General features: G+C 33.1%; 2 protein-coding genes and 1 long non-coding RNA gene across 3 annotated transcripts; 1 reads left to right on the top strand and 2 right to left on the bottom strand.

Annotated features, from left to right (window-relative positions):
• Positions 1-64: 64 nt before the first annotated feature.
• On the bottom strand, positions 65-4,452 carry LOC103834740 (peroxisomal fatty acid beta-oxidation multifunctional protein AIM1). Its single transcript, XM_009110818.3, has 18 exons — positions 4,214-4,452; positions 4,042-4,113; positions 3,852-3,914; positions 3,724-3,780; positions 3,555-3,622; positions 3,391-3,472; positions 3,267-3,322; positions 2,884-3,186; positions 2,705-2,791; positions 2,404-2,578; positions 2,184-2,305; positions 1,877-2,040; positions 1,544-1,798; positions 1,346-1,467; positions 1,158-1,279; positions 927-1,075; positions 701-839; positions 65-325 (listed from the first exon to the last, which is right to left on the bottom strand). The coding sequence occupies exons 1-18, from the start codon at positions 4,308-4,310 to the stop codon at positions 293-295; spliced, it is 2,166 nt and encodes a 721-aa protein (XP_009109066.1). The 5' UTR covers positions 4,311-4,452; the 3' UTR covers positions 65-292.
• Positions 4,453-6,104: 1,652 nt separating this feature from the next.
• LOC103834739 (glycine-rich protein 5) lies at positions 6,105-6,900 on the top strand. The gene has a single exon (XM_009110817.3). It carries the CDS (start codon positions 6,227-6,229, stop codon positions 6,698-6,700), a length of 474 nt encoding a protein of 157 aa, XP_009109065.2. The 5' UTR covers positions 6,105-6,226; the 3' UTR covers positions 6,701-6,900.
• Positions 6,901-16,767: 9,867 nt separating this feature from the next.
• LOC103834738 lies at positions 16,768-20,690 on the bottom strand. The gene is made up of 3 exons (XR_626554.3): positions 20,485-20,690; positions 17,189-20,375; positions 16,768-17,011 (listed from the first exon to the last, which is right to left on the bottom strand). It is a non-coding gene; the product is annotated as an uncharacterized LOC103834738 (long non-coding RNA).
• Between the last annotated feature and the right edge of the window lie 6,937 nt (positions 20,691-27,627).

The following is a 27,627-nucleotide window of genomic DNA, read 5'->3' as shown; positions in this document are numbered from 1 at the left end:
TTCTGCTGTAGAATTTGAGATCAACATAAGAGTAATAATATATCCCTAATTTTACAAAAAGATGTAAATGTGTCAATATTTTCTATGACCAGAACAAGTAAACATATCTGAGAACGATGTCAGTCACTACAAACATTTTTATTAAGAACATAACAATTCGCTTTTCTACTGTTTAAAAGAAAAATCTTTGAAATAAGAGTGATTTATTCTCATTTAGTGACTAACACTTTCAGCCTCTCCTGCTTAAACATGTTCCAACTCTCTTCTTCTTAAACTCTCTTTTTTTGTGCACTCACAGTCGAGACCTCGACGATTTAGGTTCACTCTGCAGCCAGAAAAAACAGAGATTTCATCAAAAAATACTATGCAAAAGACAGGAAAAATGAATAAAACTGATGCATTCATAAGCTTGGATACATCTATTTCATAGCTATAAGTAAGCGTCTATATTCTTTGTTCTATCCACACTACAAAAACAATCCTACAACCCAATGGCTTGGTCTCAAGACATTGTTTATATATGATTGGCAATTGAATTCAAGGTCCAATGTTAACCGGTGATTTCAGCAGATGGAACCATTTGATCATTCACCTTAAACTTCTATTCTCATATCATCAATAGATTTGTCTATAAACTTGGTTGAAAACTGTGTTCTCTTGCCACATCACAAATTGAAAAGAAAAGTTGAGAAGACTTTACCAAAAGCATTCCTTTCGTTGCCCTTTCCTCCAGATACCTTGATGGTTTGAAAAAGCCACCATAAGTCTCCGACAATCTCTTCAGCCTTTCATATATGTACTTCGGTCCAACCGTGTCTGCCCAGAAAAGAAGTCCCCCGCTGCAACAAGGAAGATACAAAATGTTTTACCATAAGAAATAATCATCACCATATATCTTAGTGACAGACAAAACAAAGAGTCCTCACCGGTAAGAAGGAAAACTCATTCCGAGGACAGAAGCAACGTCCAAGTCTGAGGCTCGGATCACAACTCCTTCATCTAGGACACGGCAGGCCTCGTTAACCACAGGGAACAAGATCATCTCAACGATCTCTTTATCAGTTACTGTTATAGGCTGCAGAACAAGGACAAGGATACATTATATTAAAAAATGGACCCAAATGTGCATGAAGTTAAGAAGGACAAGGCTTCCTCACCTTCCCACCAGGCATGATATTGGTAAGTTTCCTTGATTCCTCAACAACAGAAAGCACTGATGAATCAGGTTTTGGTTTGCTTCCCTTCTCGTAAATGTAGTATCCTCTCCCGTTGATCTTCCCTGAAAGCACCATATTTTTATAAATGAGCAGATGAGAGATCTGCAAATGCAAGAGCAATGACATACCATTTCTCCCGCTTTTAAGCAGAAGCTCAGTCAATGGAGAGACGAACATTCGGTCACCATAGGCCTTGGCATATATGTCTTTAACTGCTATGCCAATCCCGTGTCCAGCCAAATCACCTAGCCTGAGAAGTTAAAAGCTGTCTTCAGTTGCTGAGATAGTCATACATCAACACAACGAGACAAGAAGGAGAGATGTACTGGAAAGGGCCTAATGGCAAGCCGAAAGAGGTGATAACGCTGTCTACTCTGAACAAATCAACGCCTAGATTGACCAACATGTGTGCAGCTTGTGAATACGGAAAGAATGTTCTATTCACTGCAAAGCCTATGCAGTTTCCAACCACCACGGGGACTTTCTTTATGGCTTTTCCAAGTGCCATGAGATCAAGAATCACCTGAGCAGAAGTGTTCTCTGTGCGAACAATCTCCAGAAGGGTCATCAGATGTGCCGGGCTATAAAAAGATAAAACTCTTTTGATTACACTACAAATACAAAAAGTATAAAAACTCTTGCTGATATTGAAGAATGACCTGAAGAAATGTGCGCCAACAATGCGATCTTTCGAGTTAGTTTTTTCTCCGATTACATTGAGGTCGATAGTAGATGTGTTGCTAGCCAAAATGCAATTTGGTGGACAGACCTCCTCGATTTCTTTGAATATCTTTTGTTTCAACTGAATGTTTTCAATCACTGCCTGAAAAAAAGGTACCAGGAGCAAGGCCTTATAGTCAGAGGAAACATCTATACACTAGTTGACTCTCTCATAGAACTAGCTAGATTTTGGATACTTGAAATCAAAGAGAAGGAGAGATAACAGTAAGGGGGTTGAAAGCAGACCTCTATGACCATGTCCACGTCTTTGAACTCTGTGTAATCGAGTACTCCCTTGAGCAAAGAGAAGGCCTTGCCTGCTTTATCTTGTGTCAGTTTTCCCCTAGAAACCAAGCCTTTGAGATTTGCTGTCACAAGAAAAAACTCACTTCATTTCATCTATTAAGACCAAGATAGATACTTCTAGTAAGTAGCAATTGGATATGTTCTGGATAGAGATAAGAACCTTCAACTGATTTTATTCCCTTGAGAAGGTACTCTGAATTGATTTCTTTGAGCACGACTCTTATATTGCTTAGAAGAAGAGCAGTAGCGATTCCAGAACCCATCAGACCTCCACCAATCACTGCAACTTTTTTCATCGGTCTAGGTTTCAATCCAACGTCAGTTACCTTAGGCACCTGAAAAAAGTGTTTTAAAAGAAGCTAATGATGAAGGTTGAATGTGGAAACTAGAATTACAAGAAGATACAAACACAGTAAGAAAACTACAGCTTTAGGAGAATTAAAAGGTTTGTCCAATCTCACCTTTGATGTTGCACGCTGTGCAAAGAAAACATGAACAAGAGCCTTTGCAGTGTCTGAGAGTACTAATTGCTTGAAAACTTCTGCTTCCTGCATAGTGAATCAAGGAGTTCAGATATATACTAAACTAGGAAACTACCCCAATCAAGCAGTCTTGCTTTTCTAGTTAACAGAGAGTTTACCTTAAGAACCCCACTATATCCTCCATGGATGATTCCATCTTCAATCACCTCAATGCAAGCATGGTGCTGAGGCATATTTGGGGCTATCCTCTTGGCTAGTTGTCTTGCTTTCATCAATATAGCACGAGCTTCAGATAAAGAACCAATTTTGTCCGTCCTGTGCAGTGACCGCAAAAAAGGTTTACGTCCACATGCAATGTCTAGAGCCCACTTCCTGGACGTGGTCAACAAATCTCCAGGCGGCACTAACGCATCAATAAGACCCAGTTTCTGCCCCTCCTCTGAGGATATCGACTTTGAAAGCTGACAAAAGTTAACAAAATTCTCAGCAAACCAAACTTGGTAATGAAACTGTTAGTAACTGCCAAAAACGCCAGGCTTACCAGTATCATATCAGTTCCTTTCTCAAGGCCTATCAATCTAGGAAGACGTTGGGTTCCTTCACAGACACAATTAGCTTTGATTAATTACCAAGTACTATTGAAAGAAGATCAAACAAATGTATACCTCCAAAACCAGGAATAATCCCAAGTGTCAGCTCTGGTAAGCCTAGTTGAGCTTTTGGAGCAGCCACTCGAGCATGACACGCCTAAAAGAACAATCAAGAAATCAACAAAAAGAAGATACTTTTAATAGCGCAAGGGGGAAAAAATAAACTTGAAAAGCCTCACCATTGCCAGTTCTAAACCACCACCAAGAGCTAGTCCTTCAACTGCAGCAACAAGCGGCTTCCTAGAGTCTGTAATAACCAAAAAAAAAACAGCATCAAACATCACAACGTGCAATAGTTGCAGACTATCATTGAGAAACATATCAAGCTAAACCAAAGTTAATTAATACCTTCCATCAGGTTGCACACAAGGTCAACGGATACTTCAGGCATAAGCGATATATCCCCTAACAAGAAACCATATTTTGTCAAAACACAGACGCACAGTAAGCTTCACAAAAGAAATAAACTTTCTTACCAGTCTTGTGAACTTGCTGGAAGACATTGATGTCGAAACCACCCGAAAATCTTCCACCGTTCCCTGAGACACGAAAGTTCAAAACTTTCAATCTTTAGCTTAAAGAAAGAACACAGAAGACTGTGCTACACATGATCCAACACTCAAAAGAACAACCCTTCAAAAGAAACTCAAATTCACATTTGTTTACCGGTCAACACGATGGCCTTAACATCACTCCTCTGATTAGCGTCTTGAAACTTCTCCTTCAAACCAGATATAACTGAAGAATCCCACAAAAGTCAAAGATCAGCTCAAAAAGAAAGCAACTTTCAGATTAAAAAATCGTCAAATGATTCCAAAGTATTGAGCTTTTTTTTTACTTTGACTTGCTAAAGAGTTAACAGGAGGGTTCGAGATGGTGATCACAGCAACACCATCGTTCCCAACTTCCATCGTCACTCCAATCTTCTTAGCCATAGCTTAACAACAACAACAACCCAAGTTTTGTTTTTTCACCCAGAGCGTTTGATGAGCTTGTGGAAATGAAAAACTAAGTTAGAGTTTGGTGACTGAATCGGATAAAGATCTGGCTTTTGATCAAGACAAATCAGGCGTCAAGTACATTGTCTGCTTAGCCATTCTTGTCATAAGCAACCAAACCCAGTACGAGCAAGAAGGCCGTATTAGCTTATACAATAAACAGGCCTGGCCCAATGAAAATTGGGGTCCATGGGCCAACTTGACAAAAACTATAGTAATATATATAGTTAGTAGTCTTAAAGCTTGTGATCTTGGATTTTTATTCACTTTGGGCTATTGGTGTTTAGCTTTCACATTCTACATAGATGCAAATATAAAATGATGAATCTAACTGTGAAAACAATATTCATAAAATCCGAGTCATGTTTAATGAGTCCAACTACCAAGATATTTTTCAAATGTTTTTCATGGATCTACTTGTGAAAGTAACATTAATAGAATGACCAGTTTCACATAAATAAACAATATCATGTTCAAAACTTTTCAAAATATAAAATATAACAGTAAATTTATAACCTGTTTCAAATGTATTAAGCTCATTCATCAAGTTTTTTTTGTATACTTTGTGAGTTAATAATCCCAAGAAAAGAGAGACTACGATTGTAATGAAACTCTTTTGGTAAGAGGAGAAAAGAGCATTAAAGGAGGTGAAATAATTGAACTATAAGTAACGTCCAACGCTGTCCAGCGAACAACTATTTTAACTGGATTCACGCTGTCATTCTTAATGTTGCAGATGCATTATGATGCGTTGGATAGAATAATATTGCTACTTGTCGGAATCTCGTGATCATTTACATTTTCAGTGACCATTTATATTCCACTTGTTTTGGGTGTGTAGTTCAGTTATGAATTATTACTCAGATGTATCTCAACTCCTTCAAAAAGATTTTGACCATATACGGATCCTAAATCCAAGTCCGTGTGCTTAAAATATGAAAAAGATTGTTTCTAACCCTTCTAAATATTACTTTTAAATTTTGTTAATCTCCATATTACTCTTTTTTTTTTTTTTGCCTTCAAACCTGTCTATTCAATGTATTTACATGCTCTATTTACTTGGGGCTTTGGATGCAGCCACATGCTCTGCATGCTCCCATTTATTGCACTTGTGTTTTATATATAGTATTGTGGAATATTACTATTTACATTACATTTTCGCTTTTATATATTATCTACATATTTGGAATGAATATCAGTTTCATAAGTATATAATATATCTACATCTGAACTAAAGGGCAGAGTTTTGGATACACATTGATCGTTCCTTATATGAGACTCATGATTATAAAACTTTGACGTCAAATCTAATCTGCGTACGTTAACGACGCAAAAATACGTTTGTATCTCTAATATATATTAATATATAGAAACATATTCGAGTTAAACGATAAAAACTCTGGTGGTAAAATCCCAAGAGCGCAAAGAAAGACTATTTAAACGAGAAAATTGGTTTAATATCACTTAGCTCTAGTCTCTAGATGTTAACGCTAAGAAAACCAATACGAAATTTTATAACTTATCTGCTCAATTTGTCACTTTATAATTGATAACCCTAATTCTAACTGCATACAATAGAGCAGTAAAAGTAAAAGTAACTGTTTACGTGGATGATTCTGCATCGAACAAATAAGATATGAGATAGTCCAACATTCGTTTACAAATTACAACTTATCTCCATCTATCTTTATAACCCTAATTGTAACCATTCATTCTCCTATATAAGCCTCCCAATGTCTTATGCACTCTTCACTACTCTCTCTACTTAGCAAAAACACACAACAAAGTTTTTTTTTTTTTTTTTTTGCTAAATAACACACAACAAAGTTGGTTTACATAAAGAGTAACAAGAGATGGCAATTAAGTGTTTAGCCGTGTTCCTCGTTGCTCTCACGGTGGCTCATTCCGTCACCGCCACAAGACCGGTACCGGCCAAGAATGTCGGAGCTGGTCTTGAAGACCAAAAGAACTTTGTTGCGTTTGCTGGCGTCGGTGGAGCTGCTGGAGTTGGTGGTGTTGGGACAGGTCTTGGTGGTGTAGCCGGTGGAGTTGGTGGTGTCGCCGGAGTTCTACCTGTAGGTGGAGTAGGCGGCGGAATTGGTGGTCTTGGAGGTGGTGTAGGTGGTCTCCGTGGTGTTGGTGGTCTAGGGGGTGGTTCGGGTCTCGGTGGTGGAATAGGTGGTGGTTCAGGTCTTGGCGGCGTAGGTGGACTCGGCGGTGTAGGTGGACTCGGCGGTGTAGGTGGACTCGGCGGTGTAGGCGGAGTCGGTGGTTTGGGAGGAATTGGCGGTGGAAGCGATTGCGGTGGCGTTCTACCTCACCCTTGATATTAAAAACGTTTTTCTATATAAACCAAAGATCGATCCAAGGGTTTATAATGTTTGTATCAGTTTTCTAATGTTGTAAGTTTTTATTTTCCCGATGTTATGTTTAAGTCTTTGCTTGTTTTTTTCATGCTGTTTGTTATTAATTACTTGAGATAATACTTGTGCTATCAATAAATAGAGTATTTATTTTGTTTGGGTGAGGTAAAATAGTGATTCTTGTGCTCCAAGATATTCATGTAATTGTAGTTAGCATGCAGGACCGCACGAATATCAGCCTTAGAATTCTTTTGTAAAAGTCGACGAAAAACAAAAGCTCCTCTTACCGTGCGATTCCATTGTAAGGGAAAAAAATATTAGTTCTGTAGACTAAGCAAATATCATTTATATGAACGATATATTTATCAACCATTTTTTTTTTGAAAAAACTTATATATTTTAACCATTATGAACGAGAGATTATACATGCTTGAGTTATTTGCTTCTTGCCAACAGTCTACAGCTTTTATACCCCATATAAATAAAAAGACCCATAAATAAATACAAATATTGTTAAAATTTTTACATTTCAAAAAAAAATATTGTTAAATATTTGTTTATTTTCCTGAACTAAATCTAACTGTATTAAAATAGTTTAACAAAATTTCATTAAAAAGGTGTGTAACAAATAAATTTGAAACAATATACTACTGTTTAACATCAAGAGATTACTAGAGAGTCGTGTGACTCGACAATATCGTCGGTGGAGTATCTTATTATACGGTGAATGCACTATAATGCACTGCTTGAGCTGTTTTCTAGCAGGGTCTATATACGGTGGACGCTCAAACTATTCGTGCTCCATGACCATGAATCATGCAAGTTTCAATTGTTGCAAAAATAAGTACACACACACACACACAAGTTTCAATTACAACTACCAAAAGCTAGAGAAGTCTCTTTTAAAGCTGAAGTTAGCTCGTAGTTCAAAAAAAGAAGAAGTTGAAGTTAGCTGGACGAAACGAAATACATTTACTACGTAGCTGAAGAAGAAGTTCATTATTTGATATAACAAATATTTTTAAGAGAAATTCGGTAAGATATTCTTTTTAAATTTTTGTCACAAAATAGCTCTCACTGTAAAAAATGACCAAAAGAAATTTTATTAAAAGGTAAAACTATATTTTTACCCTAGGGTTAACTAATCTAGACTTAGGATTTAGAGTTAATGGGTGGGCTTTTGGGAATAACGTTTCAAATTTTAAAAAATAAAACATAAATATTAAAAATTTCAAAATAAAAAAAGTTATTTTGGTTACTTTCTTTTTTTAGAACTTTTTTTTGATAAAAACTTAAAAATAGCTATTTGAAAGAGTTTTTCTATTTTTTATTGTGTTGATGTTTTATGTCTGACAAATTTTCATCGGTGTGGAGACATAATTTTCATTGGTGTGAAGAGTTGTTTTTTTTAATAAAAAGTTCCTTGTATTAGTATTCTTAGGTTCTTGTAAACTATTATTTTTACAAAGTAATATCAAATATCTTTTTCATAGCATATTTTAAATTGTGAATCAACTATTTCTGTTTTACTGTTTTTAAAATTGGTTTTCAAATTTTTGTCAACAAAAGTCAAGTATACAAAGAAAATTTTGAATCAACTATTTCTGTTTTACTGTTTTTAAAATTGGTTTTCAAATTTTTGTCAACAAAAGTCAAGTATTTAAATGGGCTTCAATCTATAAATCCGTGATATCCCACGAGTAATCCAGCTTCTCCGACATATATATGCTGTTTGGTCTTACCAAAAGAAAATTAGAAAAAAAGTAATAATAAAAAAAACTTCACTCCATATTTCTCTGCAGAAGTAGACGATTCATTGAGGAAGATAAGATCGTGGGAACACCAATTTCAGTTTAATTGGTGACTCTTCAATTTGCTAAGTAAAAAATCTCTCTCAGGAAAAAAAAAAAAAAACACACACACAGATCTTGAGCTTCGCTTCCTCCGGCGGTTGTCCCTCGTGACGCCGTCGGTGGCTCTCCTTCGTCCCCTTCCTATTTTATCGTTGCTCTTCCCTCTTCCCTCTTTCTCTCTCCGATATGTTTGAAACCCTAGAGTGTCCGATTGATTTCGGATTTCCAGATCTGGGGCCCCGGGGATGAAATCCTTTTGGCGTCGGCTTACTCCGGTGTTTCGACGAGGTTGCAGGAAGCAGGGAAGAGTTAAGAGTCGGCTTTTTGGGTGAATAATTCTTATCGGAGCTCTTTTGTCCGTTTTGGTGTTTATCCAGCTTAGGAGGCGCGTGGGTGGTGGATCTGACTCTCCCGACTCAGATCTCTTTGCGGTTCTTGGTTGGTGAGGTGTGGTGGTCGTCGGTTTCCTCTCCATTGCCTTGGTGTCTCGGCGAGGGAGACGCCTTCTTCTGTCCTCAAGGTGGTCTTTGGACTTTATTTCCAAGGCGCGCGTCGGTGTACTCTTTTATGGCGGTGTCATTTGTTTGAATCCCGGTGGCGCGTGAGGTGGGTTTGGTTTTGTTGCTGGCGTTCGGAGAATGGTTCTCAGGCGACGGCTTATCAACCCCCTCTCCATCCTTTGTCTTCCACTCCCTTCGGCTTTTGCTGGTGGTGAAGCCTTTCCGGTTACTGCACAATCCCGGATCATGGTTTCGAGTTTAGAGTGCTTCATTGGTTTGTGGACTCCGTCTATCTCCGTCGGTCCACGTTTCTCAGGTAAAGTAAAGAACCTACTCTAGTTCTTAGAGTTAGGAGCACGTGTGGAGCTTGGTTTGCTTCGCGGGTCTTCGAAGTTCCCTAGCTTCTCAGAGATGGCGTGTTTTGGTGATCCTCCATCCCAGTGACAAGGTGGTCAGTTGGTTGCTTCGTCAGGAGGTCTCCTTTTCTTTCCGTACAGATGCTCTCCCACCATTGCCAAGGTAGCTTCCTTTGCAGCCCAGTTTTTATGTGCTTAATTGACAGTAGTAGTATAAGTGTGGTTGAGAGTGAGGTAGCCTTGGCTCCTCTCTGGATTAACAGCAGGTAGAAGGTGAATAGGATGCAAGGCCCGGAGTATGCTCACGCTACTTGTCTGTGTGTCTGACCATCCTTTAGCTGACTGTTGCTTGTCGTACCATTTTACTCGATTCCATCTTTTGAGCTATTGTTATCCCCTTCGTGGGTTGAATCAATTCGGAATTGTTGTTTCTTTTTTCCTTTTTATTCAAGTTGTATTTTTCTGTTGTTTTCTTTGTTTATGTTTGTTTTTGTCAACACTTTGTTTATGTTTGTATTCCTCTGTTTCCTTTTAATACGAAAACCAGTGAAAAAAAAAAAAACTTTGACAAAAAAAAAAAAAAAAAGATCGTGGGTACTAAATCAAAAATATAAAATTCGGTAACCAATGAATTAAATAGGATTTGATTGTTGTGTAGTTAATGGCATATATGTTGCCGAAGTTATTTGGAAGTTCCTATATTTTTGTTGAGAATTGTTATGATCACTTTAATGCAAACCACAATTTTTCTAAAACAAATTTAATTATAGGTGAGAAATAAAAAGATAATGGCATAGCCTTGTAAATAACTTGAAAATCTAAGACAGAATCCTATTATAGATTATGCTCTAATAGTATAGATTATAAGAGCACCCGCAATGGTATTACCTATAGAAGAGTCTTTAGAAAAAATATATTTTGATTTTTGAAGTATTATTATTTTTTCTCTTTTTTAGATAAAAGAAATATCAACCAATCGCGGGTAGCCACATGTCGTGGAGACCCGCAAATAGTGCAATGATTCATTAAGAAATAGTCCTTATTTAGGCATTTTAAAGATTAAATCCTTAGCTTTTGGTGGGATCCACTGATTATTTAATTATTTTTTCCTTAAGAACTCCCCCTTAAGGATTTTCATTGTAGATGTTCTAAGAGCATCTCCAATGTAAAACTCCATTTTTTCCTCCAAAATAGAGTAACAGTAAAAATGGAGTAAAATTACTACAATCTTACTCCATTTCTTACTCCATAATGGAGTGATGAACAAACAAAAAATAGATTACTCCATTTATGAAGTAAATTTCATTATGTAGTGAGATATGAAGTTGGGTTGGAGCATTCCTAACTTCATATTCACTTTCACTCCATTTTAGAGGAAAAAATGGAGTACGGATGAAGATGCCCTAACATCTCTAATGTATTACTCCATTTTTTACTCCAAAATAGTACAACACCAAAATGGAATTAAAATTTTACTCCAATGTATTACTTCATTTTTTTTGCTTCAAAAATAATATTCTAAAATAATTATATTTGTATTTTATTAATAATTATAAATAATACCTTATATTTATAAAATTTTACCAATTAACTCCAACTATTTTATGGTTACTAAAATTACTTGAATTTTAAATTATCTAAATTAAAGATTTATTATTAAAACTACAATAAATTATTAATATATATATATGTTAGTTCAGTAACGAGCATTAGAATATTTTTCTCACAAATGATCAACTAATGCATTTAGTAATGAAAAACGAGCTTCTTTATCTTTGATATTTCTAAATCGAGCAAGAAAAAATTTGAAATCGGATATTCTTAATAATTATAAATAATAGCTTATACTTATTTATGTTTGTTTTGTTTTTTTTTAAAATATTTTTTAATATTTATGTAAAATTATTAAATAATATTTTTGTTGAATATCCTATTTTATTTCATGTTATTGTATCATTGTTAAATATTATTTAAGTAAAAACTTAAAAAATTAAAAATTCAAAAGACCATTTTATAAATAAAAAAATTCAACTCCAAAATGGAGTAACATGTAAGATTAAATGGAGTAATCCTAGCTAATACTCCATTTTGGAGTTGAAAATGAAGTGGAGTTGAAAAAGATTTTATTTCAAAATAATGTTTGGAGTAAAAAATGAAATAGGATTGGAGATGCTCTTAAAAAAAATGAGAAGAAAAATGTTTTCACCTGATTGGCCAAATATAGAGTATCTCAGCAAAAAAAAAGTTTTACTCCACTCTTTTCTTGCTAACAATACATTTCAGTCAAAGCTAGTATAACATCTACTAGATACAACAAGTAATGATACAGACGAAAACGATATACTGTAGTACTTATCGGACAACACTTACGTAAGTCAATCTATAACTTTTTTCTATCTTGAAATATTTCCGATTTATAAGTGTAATCAATTTCGTGTTTGGGCAGTTGGGTGGTGAAATATTAAAGTCGAAATAAGTGTGTTACTTCCAAGTTCGGAGGGGAAATTTAAAAAAAAACGTCAGAAGGGAAACAAAAAACAGCCGAACTTATTATAAAACTGACATTGCAGCAATTCAAAGTAGTGTTTGTGAGGTTGGTGTGTGAGGTTGGTTTTGTGCATTTACTCTATCTATGTAAATGTGTGGTCAACTGGAAAAAAAAAAAAATATATATATATATATATATATATATAACATTCACGAGTATTAAAAATATCCGGATTAGTAATCTTTCAAAAAAATTTCAGCACAAAACTATACTAATACTTATTTTTTTAAATATTATATCAACATACATATTTGTTGCTCTTCATACATGAACTTAATATATAGAGTGAAGGTTCTCTGACTGATCAAAGAGTTAACTCAAGTGGTTTGGGATTTTTTTCAAATTGATTTAATGTAGAGTTAATAAATTTTGAGCCTTTTCGCCGATGTTTGGGTTGAAAGTGCTTTGAAGAATATTTTATTTTCGATAATCTAAAATCTCTAGGGTTTGCTAAAGGTGTTGCAACGATACTCATACTCGGACCGTCGGACGTCGCCTTGCGGCAGTGACGACGGTTAGATGGCGACACTGGAATGTCGGTGGGAGCAGCAGCGACATTCTGATGGTTCTCTCTTGGAAGACACATGTTTATTGTTGGACTTTCGATATGGAACTATAGAGTTGAATACGAGTTGTTGCATTTGCCCATTTGGGCTTATAACATAATACAAAGTTGATAAATTTTTATTTCGAATTGTTTGTTTTCGGCGACCTTTTTAATTAAAAATATTATAACACTAATGCAATATCCTCAAGATTTTGGATAACAAACACATACAAAATTAATGCCAGGGGGTGGTAAAGGGACGCATTTTCCACCAGAAAAATCTGATTCAACGCAAGTCTGATTGCAGTGTGGAAATTTATAGCATGTACCTATCACGATCGGTCTCCCTTTACCTTGAGCTTTTGAAAATTCTGCAATTATAAGTTGTTTACAAAAACTATATATAGTGTCGTAATTAGAAACATAATAATCCTTAAACATGAATCTCTTTCTCTAAATTGTAATGCATTATTCTGATATATTGTAGCAATAAAAGCGTATATAGTATGCACGGGCACATATATAAGACGATATATATAATATCACGTAGAAAATACAAATTTTATAATTTAAATTTTCCAAGAGAACAGTGAGAGATAAGAACACAAGAAAAACACGTTTACTGCTTAAAGCCATTTTGATCCTTTTGTTTTGGTTCGTTCTGTATGTGTTTTTTTTTCCTTTTTTTTTTGCTAACGAAATTAAATAGTTGCAAACTTCTTTTTATACATAGAATGTTTGGATTTTATGCTTTACTTGTATGATAAGATAATATCTGTTTTTTGGTCAAACCATTATCTGTTTTGACCGAGACTACTATTAGCTTTGAAGCTGAATACATTTATGGACACACCTTGGGTTTCATGATTGTAATTGACTTCTTTTTCGTTTATGAATGCGTTTTGAGATGACGTTTAATCTTGTTCTATAGTTGTGGTTGAGAAATAGCGTTGGGACTCTTTTAGAAAAAAAAATAGAGACATTAGAGCATCTCCATCCTCACTCCATAATTTGCTATAAAATGGTCTGAAAAATGGAGTAGTTAAAAAACAAAAAAGTGATTACTCCATAAATGGAGAAATTTTTTATTTTTTGTTCATACTCTATTTCCCACTCTATTTTGAAGTAAATTATGGAGTGGGGATGAAGATGCCCTTAGGACCACTAAAACTGATTCTATTACGGAGAAATCGGTTGATTCATACATCAACAGAGTGTCGCGGTTCCGATCAGTACATACACTTTGATCATGTGCTAAAACATACATCAACACATAATATATTCAAATTTTATACACCAATTAGCACAATTCGGTTTTTGCATATATTGACCAATTATTTGTGAGTTAAAAATAACGAAATCTGAGCTGTCCATTATATATTGATTACGTGTTTATAGAAAGTATTATGTGATTTTTTTATTTTAAATACTTAATAATTAATAAAAACATAATTTCTAAAAGGTAGAAGGACCCTTTGACTATTTAGTTTATTTAGAAGAAGATGGAAATATTTGAAAAAAAATATTCATTAGGTATTAACCATGTTCTAGATTGCGCTAGGCATGAATCGGGCGGTCGACCCGGGCCTAGCGACTTAACAAAAAAGCGGAGATAAATCGGGGATTAGTCGGAGATTTCTTTTCATAGGTTTTTATCGATATTTAGTGTATAATTTCAATGAAAGTAATAAAAGTATAATGGTGTAGTAGTTGTGTCCACTTTCCCGGAACAACAGTGTACCCGTATGTATTTTAGTCATTTCATCTTCATCTCTTTCCTGCAGATTTTGAAACCTATCACAGTGTAGCCGCATGTATTTTCCATTTTTATACATCACATTTAGCCTCCTGAGTTAGCATCATACCTGTTTTATCACAATCTAACATTAGTTTACTGATAATAGGTTATGAAACATGTTTCTGTGCAAGTTTTTGAATTACAGCTTCATACCAACAACATCGATCTCATCTATGAAGACGCTTGATGGTGAAAGGTCATCGACAACTCTGAAAAGCTCCCTCACAAGCTTGGGACCATCTCCCAAATACTTCTGAATCAGTTCACTACCAACAACTATCAAGAAAGTAGCTGATGTAGAGTTCGCCACCGCCTGAAAGAAGACAAAGATACAAGAGTTCACTCCCTCAAAAGTAAACTAAGAACATGCACGAAACAAACAAATACAAAACCCACCAAATTGCAACCCTTACATATTTATTACCAAAAAAAAAAGTCACTAGACGAATCAAAGAGTTTAGTTTTCACCTTTTTGCTGCGCTTATATGTTTACTGGCCCACTTTGATTTAACATCCATACCAACACATTGGACTCATAGCCCATTGAGTGCGCCGGTGACCGCCGAGACCTAAGTATCCCCGACTCTGTATATCCGGTTTCCTAACGCCTGTCACCGCCCGAACCTAGGTAGCAAGAGTGGGACATGTGTACACTATGGCTATGGAGTAGTCGAACTCTGATTAATTTGCCGATAAGGGAGCTCCCAGAGAAACAACTTTCTCACTATTCTCCAGTGACATTCAGTGACTAGTTGTTCATGTTAAAGACTAACAATCATATAACATAATGGTTAATGGAAGAAACATGTTCAAGTGCTCATATCCATATCCTTTAAACATTTATCTGGATCAGATTGAAAAAGATTTGTCCTCGAATTTTAACCATTGTCTTCGATTCCAAAACTTTCTTTTTCTTAACCTTCCAGCAATACAATTCTCTACTTTGCCTAACTAGCCGGTGACAAAATTCTTCACACCACCAAATATATTGTTGCTTTGTGTCAAGGTCCTTATTTGGATAATTCCAACACATGTTAAATGGATAATCACATTCTTAAACGTCACAACAATATTAGAAAAAGCTTTCAACGTGTCTTTTTCATATGATGTTAGCATGGCATGTTGACTTGTTGGATTCTCTATTGGATTGACATAGTCCATGTCATAGATATCTTCTACCAATACCAAACAACAAAGTGGATCGATTGAAAGATTCTTCACAGCCTGATCTTAGATAACTCTCTTCATCTTCATAAATATCCCAAACTGATCTCCATGAATTTCTCTCAGCTCCTCACAGAGATCATCACATGAAACAAACGGATTATAGGAAAGTAAAAGCACCCAAACGACATGGAAATGAAGGAAACATAATCGCATTTTGATTTAGAAAACCAAAGAACAAGAGCAAGATTCTCGCGTACGAAGATGGATGAGACAGTGATAGACCAGTCAACCTACAAGACAAAACTGAAACCAGAAACCTCGCCTTCAAGACTATCCCACCCTTTGCCAGAGAAGTGGAACGTAGATCATCCTATCAATTCGTCCAGGTCAGATATTTATGCTTAGAGCACAGCCTCACAGGTTTTTTTAGCAAGATAGTTCGTTGCAATCAAAGAGAATCTACTTCGCAGGCGACTCTTGATTCATCTGAACAAGTAATATAATGTAACTGAAACTTAATAGGAAACTAAGTCTAGCAGATCCTCACGAGATTCATTTAGCAGGAAGAGCTCCGTTTCGATCAGAGAGAATCTACTTCACGGGAGACTCTAGATTCAACTGAACAACTAGTCACTAAAGAATAGTGAGAAAGATGTTTCTCTGGGAGCTCCCTTATCGGCAAATAATTAATCGGAGTTCGATTACTCCATAGCCATAGTGTACACAGGTCTCACTCCTGCTACCTAGGTTCGGGCGGTGACCGGCGCACTCAATGGGCTATAAATCCAATGTGTTGGTATGTATGTTAAATCAAAGTGGGCCAGTAAACATATAAGCGTAGCGAAGAAGTGAAAAAACAAACTGTTAAGAGCATCCTCAACGGGCAACATCTAAAAGACAATTTCTAATCCTAATAATAGTAATAATTTTATTCATCCATAACTTTTTAGTCAAATTTTCTTTTAGTTTAAAAAAGCAAACCAGTCAAAGATTGACAAATGGCAAAATGAGTATTAAAAGCAGTGCTATTTGAGTTTAAAAAGCAAACCAGTCAAAGTTTACGGACCTATTTTTTGAATCGTCTCTTACTTTTCTTTCTGCTTTATCATTATTTTTATATTTTTTTGGCTTTAAGAACCCCATTATAATCTCCCCGTTGCACTTGCCCTAAGACGCACTTCTAACTTCTAATGTTCGTCCGACACTTCGTATTTTTTTCTTATCTCAATGAAATTACTCTACCGTAAAAAACATTTTAAAAATATTTGTAACATTTTTATTAATATTTTACCACTCGCTCAATATCTTAAACATATTATTTTATTATCATATAAGATTATGCAAAACAGGCACACATCAAATAAGTGACATATCGACCCACTTTGATGCATTTTCCTCCACCTGGATATCTTAAGTCAGTGCATTGTTGATTGCAGTCTGGAAATTTCGAGCAGGGACCTTGCACAATTTCCAAATGACTTCCGCCATCTTCCGCTTGTGCAGATTCTGAAATTTATAATTAAAACAAAAGTTTAGTGTCTTATATTAAAAAACATAAAAGAATATTTGCAGTTGAATCTATTTTCACATTTACTTCGTATACAATTTGATATATATAGTTATAAGCATGAAAGGAGATATATAATACAATGTATATGAAAAGCAAAAATTATTTATTCATACTTGGGATCAAGAGAACAACGAGACATAAGAACACAAGGAAAAAACATGTCTTTGATGAAGCCATTAAATTATTTTGTTGCAATTTGTATTGCGTTTTTTCTTCTTCTCCTCGATTTTGCTTATGAAACTGAATAGTTTGTATTTTAACACACACACATATATATATAATCTTCTCTATGTGTACACTATACTCGGCAAAATGTACTAACACAGAATTTTTGCTTTGATTTATGGTTAGTTTCCTTTTATATATTTGACTTCGCATACGTCTCTGTGTATCCTACGCTCGGCGATATCTATTGTTGACTCAGACAATTTGTTTTGACTTTGACTTAGACTAACATGGTTATTCATTTTGGAATAAAATGATATGATATATGTTGGGATTGTGAAACCACGTGTCCAACTCTATATTGTCCGATTAGTACGATATTGTCCATTTTGGGCTTTAGAGGCTGGCCCGCATGAATTTACTTTTGGTTTCCTTCCCAAAAGGCCTTGTACTATTAGAGTTGGACATCTCTTTATATATTAGACACTCCTTGTCTAATTCTCCAATGTGGGACTTAGATTGTTATCTCACATTCTCCCCTTCAAACTAAGGATCACATTCATCTCGTGTCCCACAACTGACTTCCATGATCTTTTGACTTGATCTCTGCCACACACACCTCCCATTCCTAACTCATAGGATACCCATTCATCACTCATTCATCATTCAAAGGGTATTTCGATCTTTCTTGCAGATTTCTCGTCAACCGCGCTCTAATACCAATTGTTGAACCACAAACTCTTTAACAAAAAGTCCTTCTCTTATTAATCAATCAAATCTTTAGCAATACACCTGTAGCTCGTGTAGAAACTATCAGATTAGTCATTGCTATTGCAGCTTCAAAGGGATGGGAAATTCACCATCTTGATGTCAAGACAACATTCTTACACAGGGAGCTGAGAGGAAGTCTATGTGACTCAACCTGAAGGGTTCGTAGTCAAAGGCAAAGAAGAGAAAGTCTACAGGCTACATAAAGCTCTCTACGGTTTAAGACAGGCACCTAGGGCCTGGAACATTAAGCTGAACTCGATTCTGAAAGATCTTAGTTTCACTCGATGTTCCAAAGAGCCATCGCTCTATAGAAAGGAGGTAAAGGGTGATCTACTGATTGTTTGTGTGTATGTCGATGATCTACTAGTCACAGGTTCATCCATGGGGTTGGTCGTTGAGTTTAAACTTGACATGGCTCGAAGGTTTGAGATGAGCGATCTTGGCAAACTAACTTATTATCTTGGTATTGAAGTACGACAAACCGACAATGGCATAGTGCTGACACAAGACATATATGCACAAAAGATTCTTGAAGAAGCTGGTATGCATAGATGCAATCTCGTTCACATACCTATGGACGTGAATATAAGACTCTCCAAGTCACCTCACGAGACTAACATTGACGAGAGAGAGTACAGACATAGCATTGGCTGCCTTCGATATCTACTACACACACGGCCTGATCTATCATTTAGTATTGGCTTACTCTGTAGATATATGTGTGAACCTAAGGAAACACACGAAGCGGCCCTAAAGCAAGTCTTTCGTTACTTGCGTGGTAATACTTCATACGGCTTACACTTCAAGAGAGCATCAAAGCAAGAGCTGATGGGATTTCGTGATAGCTCTCATAATGTTGATGACGATGACGGAAAGAGCATGACCGGTCATATCACTACAAAAAAAGTCTCCATTAATAGCACATTGTTATAGCACGTTTTACTGAACTGTTATTGTAGATGAGCAAAAAATTATCGTACTATATAATAGCATTAGATAAACGTTGTTATAGAGTGAAATGTAAAATAGCGCTTAGTTAGTGCTATTTTAAAAATTAAGTGAGCGGGAAGTTAAAATTACTGATTCCGCCAATAATTAGCAGAAAATTATACTTAAGCGCCGAAACATTATTTAAGCAGTTTCAGTAATACTATCAGAAAAATATTATAGCATTTTTCTAACGCTAAGAAAAGCTATTTGATCCCCTAAACCCGAAACATGGTTTTAAACCCTAAACTCTAAAAACAACCTTTAAAACTCTAATATTTTCATATTATAACTTCAAAATTTAATCTTCTTAATCTTAAACTATAATTTTCTAACACAAATCTTTACTCTTTAATCAAACTTTATATCCTAAATCCTAACTTCAAACATAAATTATACATTCAATACTCTAAATATAAACTTCAAACTTTATATCATAGAATACTAAACTTTGTTTTAAAACACTAAACTTTATTTATATAACTTATATCATAAAACACTAAGTTTATTTTATATTTCAAACCTAATATCTAAGCTTCTAACCCAAATTATTTTCTAACTCTTACTTACAAAAGTAACAAAATATTAAAGCTTCAAACCTTTATTAAATTTATAATTTTTCAAACTTTTCAAAAAACCTTAAATTCATACACTATATCCAAACTTTAACCTCATATCCTAAATTTAAACTCAAAATTTAATCTTATATCCAAACTTTAACCTCATATCTTAAATTTAACCCTAATATTTCATACTTTAACCTCATATCTTAAATTTAAACTCAAAATTTTTCTTTTTATTTTAAACTATAAATCCCATCCTCCGAATTTTAAACCCTCTATCATAAACATAACTTTAAAGTTTTAATTTTAATATTTTAATTTTCATATTAGAAAAATTCAAAAGCTTGATATATAAATTTTACATTATCTAACATATAAATTAAATAGAACTGTAAATCAAAATTTTATATAACTTTACCAAAGATAAAAAATCAATTAACAAAGAAAATTGTCATGGACCAATGATATCAAAGTACTCAGATCACAACCTCCACCATTGGATTAGATTAATCCAACAGACCAAATCTAATCCCTCTTTATCTTTCTCTTTCTCTTTCCTCTCTATTTTCTTCGTCTACGACATTCACTCTCTTCACTCACGAATCTGCTCACTTCTTCTTCTTTCTTTTCTCTTTATCTCTTTGGTTCACTCATGTCTCTGCACATCTCTCTCTATCTCTATCAAAATTTTCTTTTAATTTCATCTCCTTTTCACCACCACCACCGCCGGCCTTCATGTTCGTCACCACCACGCTCTTTTGATTTCGTCGCGTTCTTCACCACCGTCACGCTCATCACCAACACCACAGGTCACCTCTCTCTCTCTGTCTCTTATCTCTCTCTCTTCTCCTCTCATCTTTCTATCTTATCCTCTACTCGGTTTTGTTTTTTTTTACAGATCTGAGAAGGAACAGTGATGAAACAGAATGGAGAAGTATTGGTGTGACAGAGCGGCATCTCCGGTTAAGCGTGGTGCGGCAGCGGTGCAAAGCCGGTAGCTTGTTGCTGGTTCGTGGACGGTGGCTGAAGCTTTGTGAAGGTGGCGATGATGGCTGAAGCTTTGTGAAGATGGCGATGGTGGCTGAAGCGTCTATTAGGTTTAGATTTAGGTTTAGTTAATCAATTGGTTTAGTTAGGTTTACATTAATTAATTGGTTTAATTAGGATTAGAGTAATATATTTATGTATTATTGGTTAAGTTTTGTAAACCTGGATTAATTTGTAAACCAATTTTAATATATAAATAAAATTTATTTTAATTTCAATATAAAACAATTTTCTGTTTAATATTAAATTATTTTATTTCGAATTATAATTAATTTTTGTTTATTGTAGAAAGATCTATCATAGCACGAATATATAAATCGTAATCAATTTGTAACAAAAAAATAGTGTTATATTTAAGTTAATAACATCATTCAAATATTGCTATCGTATCTGCATATTTCATAGCATTTAAAAAAATGTTATCGTAGAGGGGGTACCTATGATGGCTGCCGATGACATAACATTTCAACTTTCGCTATGAAAGCTCTATTATAGCGTTTATCGTGTGCTAAGAATGTGCATATTTCTAGTAGTGTATCTTTTATTTTGGTGATAGTCCCATAACATGGTGTTCTCAGAAACAAGAAATTGTGGCATTGTCATCGTGTGAAAGGGAATTTATGGCGGCCACGGAAGCAGCAAAACAGGCAATATGGCTCCAGGAGCTCTTCAGTGAAACCATTGGTGATGAATGCAAGAAGGTAGTCGTTCAAGTTGACAACAAATCCGCAATTGCACTAACAAAGAATCCAATGTTTCATGGTAGAAGCAAACACATCCATAGAAGGTTTCATTTTATACGAGAATGTGTTGAGAATGGACAAATTGAAGTAGAGCATGTATCGCGGAATGAACATAGAGCTGATATACTTACGAAAGCTCTCAGTCGAAACCGTTTTAAAGAAATGAGAGAACTCATTGGAGTTCTAGACATGTGTGAAGATGAAGTCAAGCTTAAGCGGGAGAATGTTGGAATAAGCTTGAACTAACTTGAGATGGAAGCTACCTAATCCTAGATAATATGGAAGTTTGTAAGGATTAGGAAATAATGATTTACTAGTTTTTGATCCGCGCTTTAAAAGCGCGGATTTATTTTTCTCTTAATATTTATTATAAAATTTGGAAAATTTTGTGACATGTAATATGTTCATGTATTTTTTTTATGATATTAATTTATTTTTATTTTATTCCTCAGTATTTATATATATAAAATTGAACTTGATTAAAAAAAAAAACTTACAGTGGTATTTTTTCAATCAATCTTCATTTATATGTACCGACTTTTTCAAAGAGTTTTTTTTAACAGATTTAACTTGTGAATAAACTATTATTATATTATTTTAAAAAAGTTTTACTTATATTGAGAAAAAGAAATATTAATAAATATGTGTGAATGTTTATTAATATAAATATTAGAACGTGGCCCAAATGGTCCAAACGAAAATATTTGTACCGACAAAACTCGGCCCAATATAAAACTCGACCCAAATGAAATATTTTTCCAACAAAACGAACTTCCGTGTGCTGATCTTGGCCCAAAATAATTGGGAAGTATTTTGGTCATAACTTGCAAGATATTTTACCATTAGTTTGGCCCAATCAATATTTTATGTAAATATCCATTTTAAGTATTTTATGTAGATAAAACCCATGGTAAAATAAATATTTTTGTTTTCTACCGACAAAACTCTCGGTCTTTGATCATCACGTTAAAAAAACAGTAAAGAAAAGATAATTGTTTTGTCCGAGATGTTTCTTTTTCGGTAATATTGTCTTGAGGTTCACCTCTGAAATGACGATTGAGATGCGATTCAAAGCTCCAAAACACAAATCCATGGTGGTAATGACAGGAATCAAGGTTGCTTGAAGAGGTGAACAGGTTCTACCGCAAATGAAAGAGCAACCGATTAATCTGATTTGGATCAAAGTCAAACCGACGGTTCAGCACACGGAAGATCCACCAAGTGCTTCAACATTTTCCGATCTATTTAGGTGATATGCCTCTAACTTTTTCTTTATGTTAAAACTAAAGTGTTTAGAAAATATTGAAAGTGTGATGTCTATATATTGAGACATATGATGAATGAATCAACTCACGGATTGTATGTGTGATTAAGCTTTAGGTTTGAGTTGTATTGCTAAAGCTTTGATTGATTAATAAGAGAATGACTTATTGTTAAAGAGTTTGTGGTTCTATAATATAACTAATTCTATTAATTCTATAAAATTTTATCATCTATCTATCTTATTAAAATAGAAGTACAAATAAAAAATATCCCTTAAACTTACAATTTATTTACAACCATATGGAACTGAAATAATTAAAAATCTTATCATTAATATTTTTTGTCTTAATGCATTTCCTAAAACGAAATTTAACTAACATCACGGAAACAGTAATTTAAAGAAAATTTAATTCACATGAACCAGTTGTTATTATGAATCAATAATTGAAAGAAAATTTAATTCACATGAATCAGTTGTTATTATGAATCAGTTGTAATTCACGGAAACAATAATTTAAGTCAAATCTTTTCCCAAAAATATTATTATTTTATGATTTAATAAATATCATAACATGAATCTGTTGTTATTTATGTTACAATTTTAAAAACATGAAGTACCACTGTGATCATTTATATATTTTGTAATAAGGTTTTATATTAATATATGAAAGACATGAAGTAATATTATGGTCATTTATATTTTGTATTAATGGTTTTGTATTAACATGATGATCTTTATATATTTTTCCCGCAAAAAGATTACTATGTTCTACTTTAATAAAATATCATAACATGCATCATTTGTTATTTACAGTACATTTTTTTTAAATACAGTACAATTTTAAAATATTTATTATACAATGGTGGAAAAAGAAAGTTACCATCACGGAATAAGTGAAACCAAATCATTTCAAATTACACAAGATCAATATATGACAAATGAGAAAACATATAATATATACCCTCTTTATGTTCAATAAATATATATCATTGTTACTTCCTCCGTACATCCAATTAAATAAGAGTCTTTATGATAACAAATACTAGATATAGGAAATTAAACATATAAAATCAATTATCATTTAACTTATTACTAGGTGGCCGGCGCGCACCCTGTGCGGACATAAACATATTCAAATTATTAACTAAGTAGTACATAGTTTTATAAGTAACGAATTTTATATCATAATACCACCGCCCTTTGGAGAAAGCATCAGGTACAAAAAAATGTTGGTACTCAATATTTTACATGGACGAGATGGAACAAAGTAACTTCAGTATCAAGAGGTTTTTATTGCATTATAATGAATGCAATCTACTTTGCTGTTAGTTTTTATTTTTTATTTTAAAATATACAAATTACATTCATTAATTTTTAAACTCTAAACTCTTGGTAAACTTTAAACCCTTGAGTATACTCTAACCCTTTGGCTTTACCGGATAAATCATAAACAATAAACTCAAAACTTTTGGATATACCGTAAACACTAATCTCTCTCTCTCTCCTCTCTCTCCCTCTCTCCTCTCTCTCCCTCTCTCCCACTCTCTCTCCCCTCTCCTCCTCCCTCCTCCCTCCCTCCCTCTCCCTCCCTATCTCTCTCCGTCCCTCCCTCTCCCTCCCTCTCTCTCCCTCCCTCTCTCTCTCACCTATTAATAGTGAGAAAAATGTCTTTATTATTGATTTACAACAATACAATATCGCGAATTCCACAAAAGTAAAACAAAAAAAATTAATTAATAGAAAATCTAACAAAATCTACATCTTGACCAATAGAAGAGTATACTATTGATAACACATTTCAAAACTTAAACAATGTAAATGAGCTTCCGTTCAAACGCATGATTGATTCAATCTCCGTCAAAGATAAACTCTTAATTTGATCTTCTGATAAACTCAAGCCTGAAAGAACATGTAAAAATTAATTTGATCTACTGACGTTTTCTTTTGATAAAAACATGATAAGCTAATCTCAATAAATCTTATACTTATAAGGTAATATTATTTTTGGAATATCTTGTTAATAAAGCTAAATGAAAACATCTCGTGAATAGATTGCACCAGAATTTTGGTTGACAAGTCTCACCATAAATATTAAGTTTTAAATGCATAATTTTAGGAGAGAAAATATCTTGTCAATTAATTTCGTTTCTCTGACATCTAAAATATTTAGTGAGTATTTAATGAATTAAACAGAGAAATGATCTCAAAAAGATGTTATTTGAATCGAGAAAACACAAAAGATAAGTAAAATGCTAGACTTTACTAAAATATTTAGCTTTCACAATAAGCTATGTAATAGAATGTTCTCAAATTAATTTTAAAAATGTATCTACCTATAAGTTAGGATTATTTATGAAATATATTGTTACTAAAATTACATTTTAAATATAAAAAAGAGAATATCTCGGGAGTAGTTTACACTAATGATTTAATTGACAAATCTTGTCCTTAAAGTTTAAATATTAAAGCATGAGATTAGGAAATAAGATATTATTTCAGTAGAGAAAATACCATCCTACTATAGATATTTTAAAAATATAATTGATTATCCAATTTTGATGTAAAGTAGAGAAAATATCATTCTAAGTGCACATCTTTTGCAGGATCGGAATGGTGAACTCTTAGAGGTCTGAAATATGACCACTTCTCTCAAATCATCTCTGAAAAAATATAAAACAAAATCACAATCAGCAAACCAAAAAACAAATATGTGTATATATAAGCTTATAATTCTAAACAATAATATAAATCTACAAATCAAAAAAAGAAAAATATTCGCAGCACAAAAAGATGCTATTGAAATGATTTATCTGAGAGATGTTATCAAATTGAGTAAAATTTTTTTACCAGATTGAGGAAAAAAGATGTTATCAAAATGATATATCAAAGATGTGTACAATCAAATCATATATAGCTTCAGTGGACAAATCGTCATAATAGGGTATCTGCATATAAACCAAAAGAAAAATCAGCTCTCATGAAATATAAAAGCTTAATGTTCTAAAATAAGAAGAAAAAAAAGTTCAGAACATTATTAACATTAAAAGTTCAGAATACAAAGTTCAATTATTTCGTTTCTTCTACTGTGAATGTCTTATTTATAGTAAATTGGTAGACGTTTCTCATTGATTTAGCTTGCATGATAAGCTAAGAAGTAGAATATTCTTTAATAAATTCTCAATAAATCTTATACTTATAAGGTAATATTATTTTTGGAATATCTTGTTAATAAAGCTAAAGGAGAACATCTCGTGAATAGATTGCACCAGAATTTTGGTTGACAAGTCTCACCATAAATATTAAGTTTTAAATGCATGATTTTAGGAGAGAAAATATCTTGTCAATTAATTTCGTTTCTCTAACATCTAAAATATTTAGTGAGTATTTAATGAATTAAACAGAGAAATGATCGCAAAAAGATGTTCTTTGAATCGAGAAAACACAAAAGTTAAGTATTAAAGTGATTTCATTTTTAGTAGTGTCGATGATTAAAATAAATCGAAAAAGAAATTCTAAAAAATCAATCAACAAAATCAAGATAATTATTTCCATTTGTAATAAGGAAACTAATTATTACATGTATTAACTAATATTGTTGCGCAAGTAATGTTAATAGAGGGATTAAATTATTTTTTCCTTTTCAATCAGTATTCAATGTTACTTTCCTTTTATAGGGGATCGATGAATTAAAATAAATTATTTGATTTGATAAAATGACTTTATATTCTAATATATCTATAGACTACATAAAATAATAAACCAAAATATTTACTTGAATTGATAAAATGACTTTATATACCATACTTTCGACAATAGTTACCATAAATAGTTATTAACAATATTATGTAAGTCATTTGGAATCCAAAATATTTATTTGAATTAATAAAATAGATTTATATACCATACTTTCGACAATAAGTTACCATAAATAGTTATTAATAATATTATGTAAGTCATTTGGAAAGTGATGTTAATTGGTCATTAAATTATGTTTTCCCTTGCAATTAGTATTCAATGGTATTTTTCTATTATAGTGGGATCGACGAATTAAATGATATATCGAAATTACAAAATAAGGTAAGTATTTAGAGGGCTTTCCTTTTTAGTAGTGTCGATGGAAAAAATAAATCAAAAAGAAATTCTAAAAAATATTTAACAATAAACAAATATTCAATATAAAGTAAATTTAATTTTATTAATAATTTATAACATTCTGTAAATTATTTTAAAATTATGATAAATTTATTTTTAAACAACGATAAATAATTTAAAAATAATATTAATAAACATGTTTGAATTTTTTAATATTTAAAATAATTATTATATAATTATATTCGAATACAATTCATCAAGTAGAGTATAAAACAATTATAATTATCTTATATAAAATTTCGTTCATTATATTTTATAGTTTATAAATATTAAAAGTAATAAATAAAATATTATTAATCTTTCTATAATTTCGAGAATCAGTTTCCATAAATTGTTATTCTGTAGATTATATGGCAAGTGATGTTAAATGATTTTAGACTTACCTTAAATTTTAGATCAAAATTAAATAAATAAAAATTAAAAATCATCGACTAATCAAATTATAACAATTTTCTTGAAACTTCACCTATGAACGACACGTCACCAGAAATCACTAAAGTGACTTCTCTTTTAATATATAGGGAGATTCCTAGATCACTAAATTTGTTACTAAATTTTTTTCTTTTCCATTGACTTGCGGACCAATCTAATTTGTAGTACCCAATTTATGATATATAAAAAATATTTCCAAAAAAAATTAATGCTTTTCTAAATCGTTAAATAGAATATAAGATATCTCTATAGCGTATATTATTTTACTTAGGGTCCAAACTATTACCTAAAATGGAAAATCGTGTTTACTTCCTGAAACCATCGAACACTTTTGTATACCTTACTAACTCATACTAACTCATAGTTTTCTATTTCATCAGAAACCTAGACTTATAAATGTAATAACTAATTTATCAGTTTTGTATACC

This window comes from Brassica rapa, chromosome A08, assembly GCF_000309985.2.
Source record: "Brassica rapa cultivar Chiifu-401-42 chromosome A08, CAAS_Brap_v3.01, whole genome shotgun sequence".
NCBI classification, from domain to species: Eukaryota; Viridiplantae; Streptophyta; class Magnoliopsida; order Brassicales; family Brassicaceae; genus Brassica; species Brassica rapa.
Note: the sequence above shows the minus strand (reverse complement) of the source record. Positions and strands in the feature narration are given on the sequence as shown.

What these genes read in the sequence shown, in the direction of transcription:
- LOC103834740 (XM_009110818.3), bottom strand. Translation starts at nt 4,310, where the DNA reads ATGGCTAAGAAGATTGGAGTGACGATGGAAGTTGGGAACGATGGTGTT. An exon ending in CCAGCAAGTTCACAAGACTG is followed by an intron (nt 3,781 to 3,851) that starts GTAAGAAAGTTT and finishes GTTTCTTGTTAG; the next exon opens with GGGATATATCGCTTATGCCT. An exon ending in ATATCATGCCTGGTGGGAAG is followed by an intron (nt 1,076 to 1,157) that starts GTGAGGAAGCCT and finishes CTTGTTCTGCAG; the next exon opens with CCTATAACAGTAACTGATAA.
- LOC103834739 (XM_009110817.3), top strand. Translation starts at nt 6,227, where the DNA reads ATGGCAATTAAGTGTTTAGCCGTGTTCCTCGTTGCTCTCACGGTGGCT.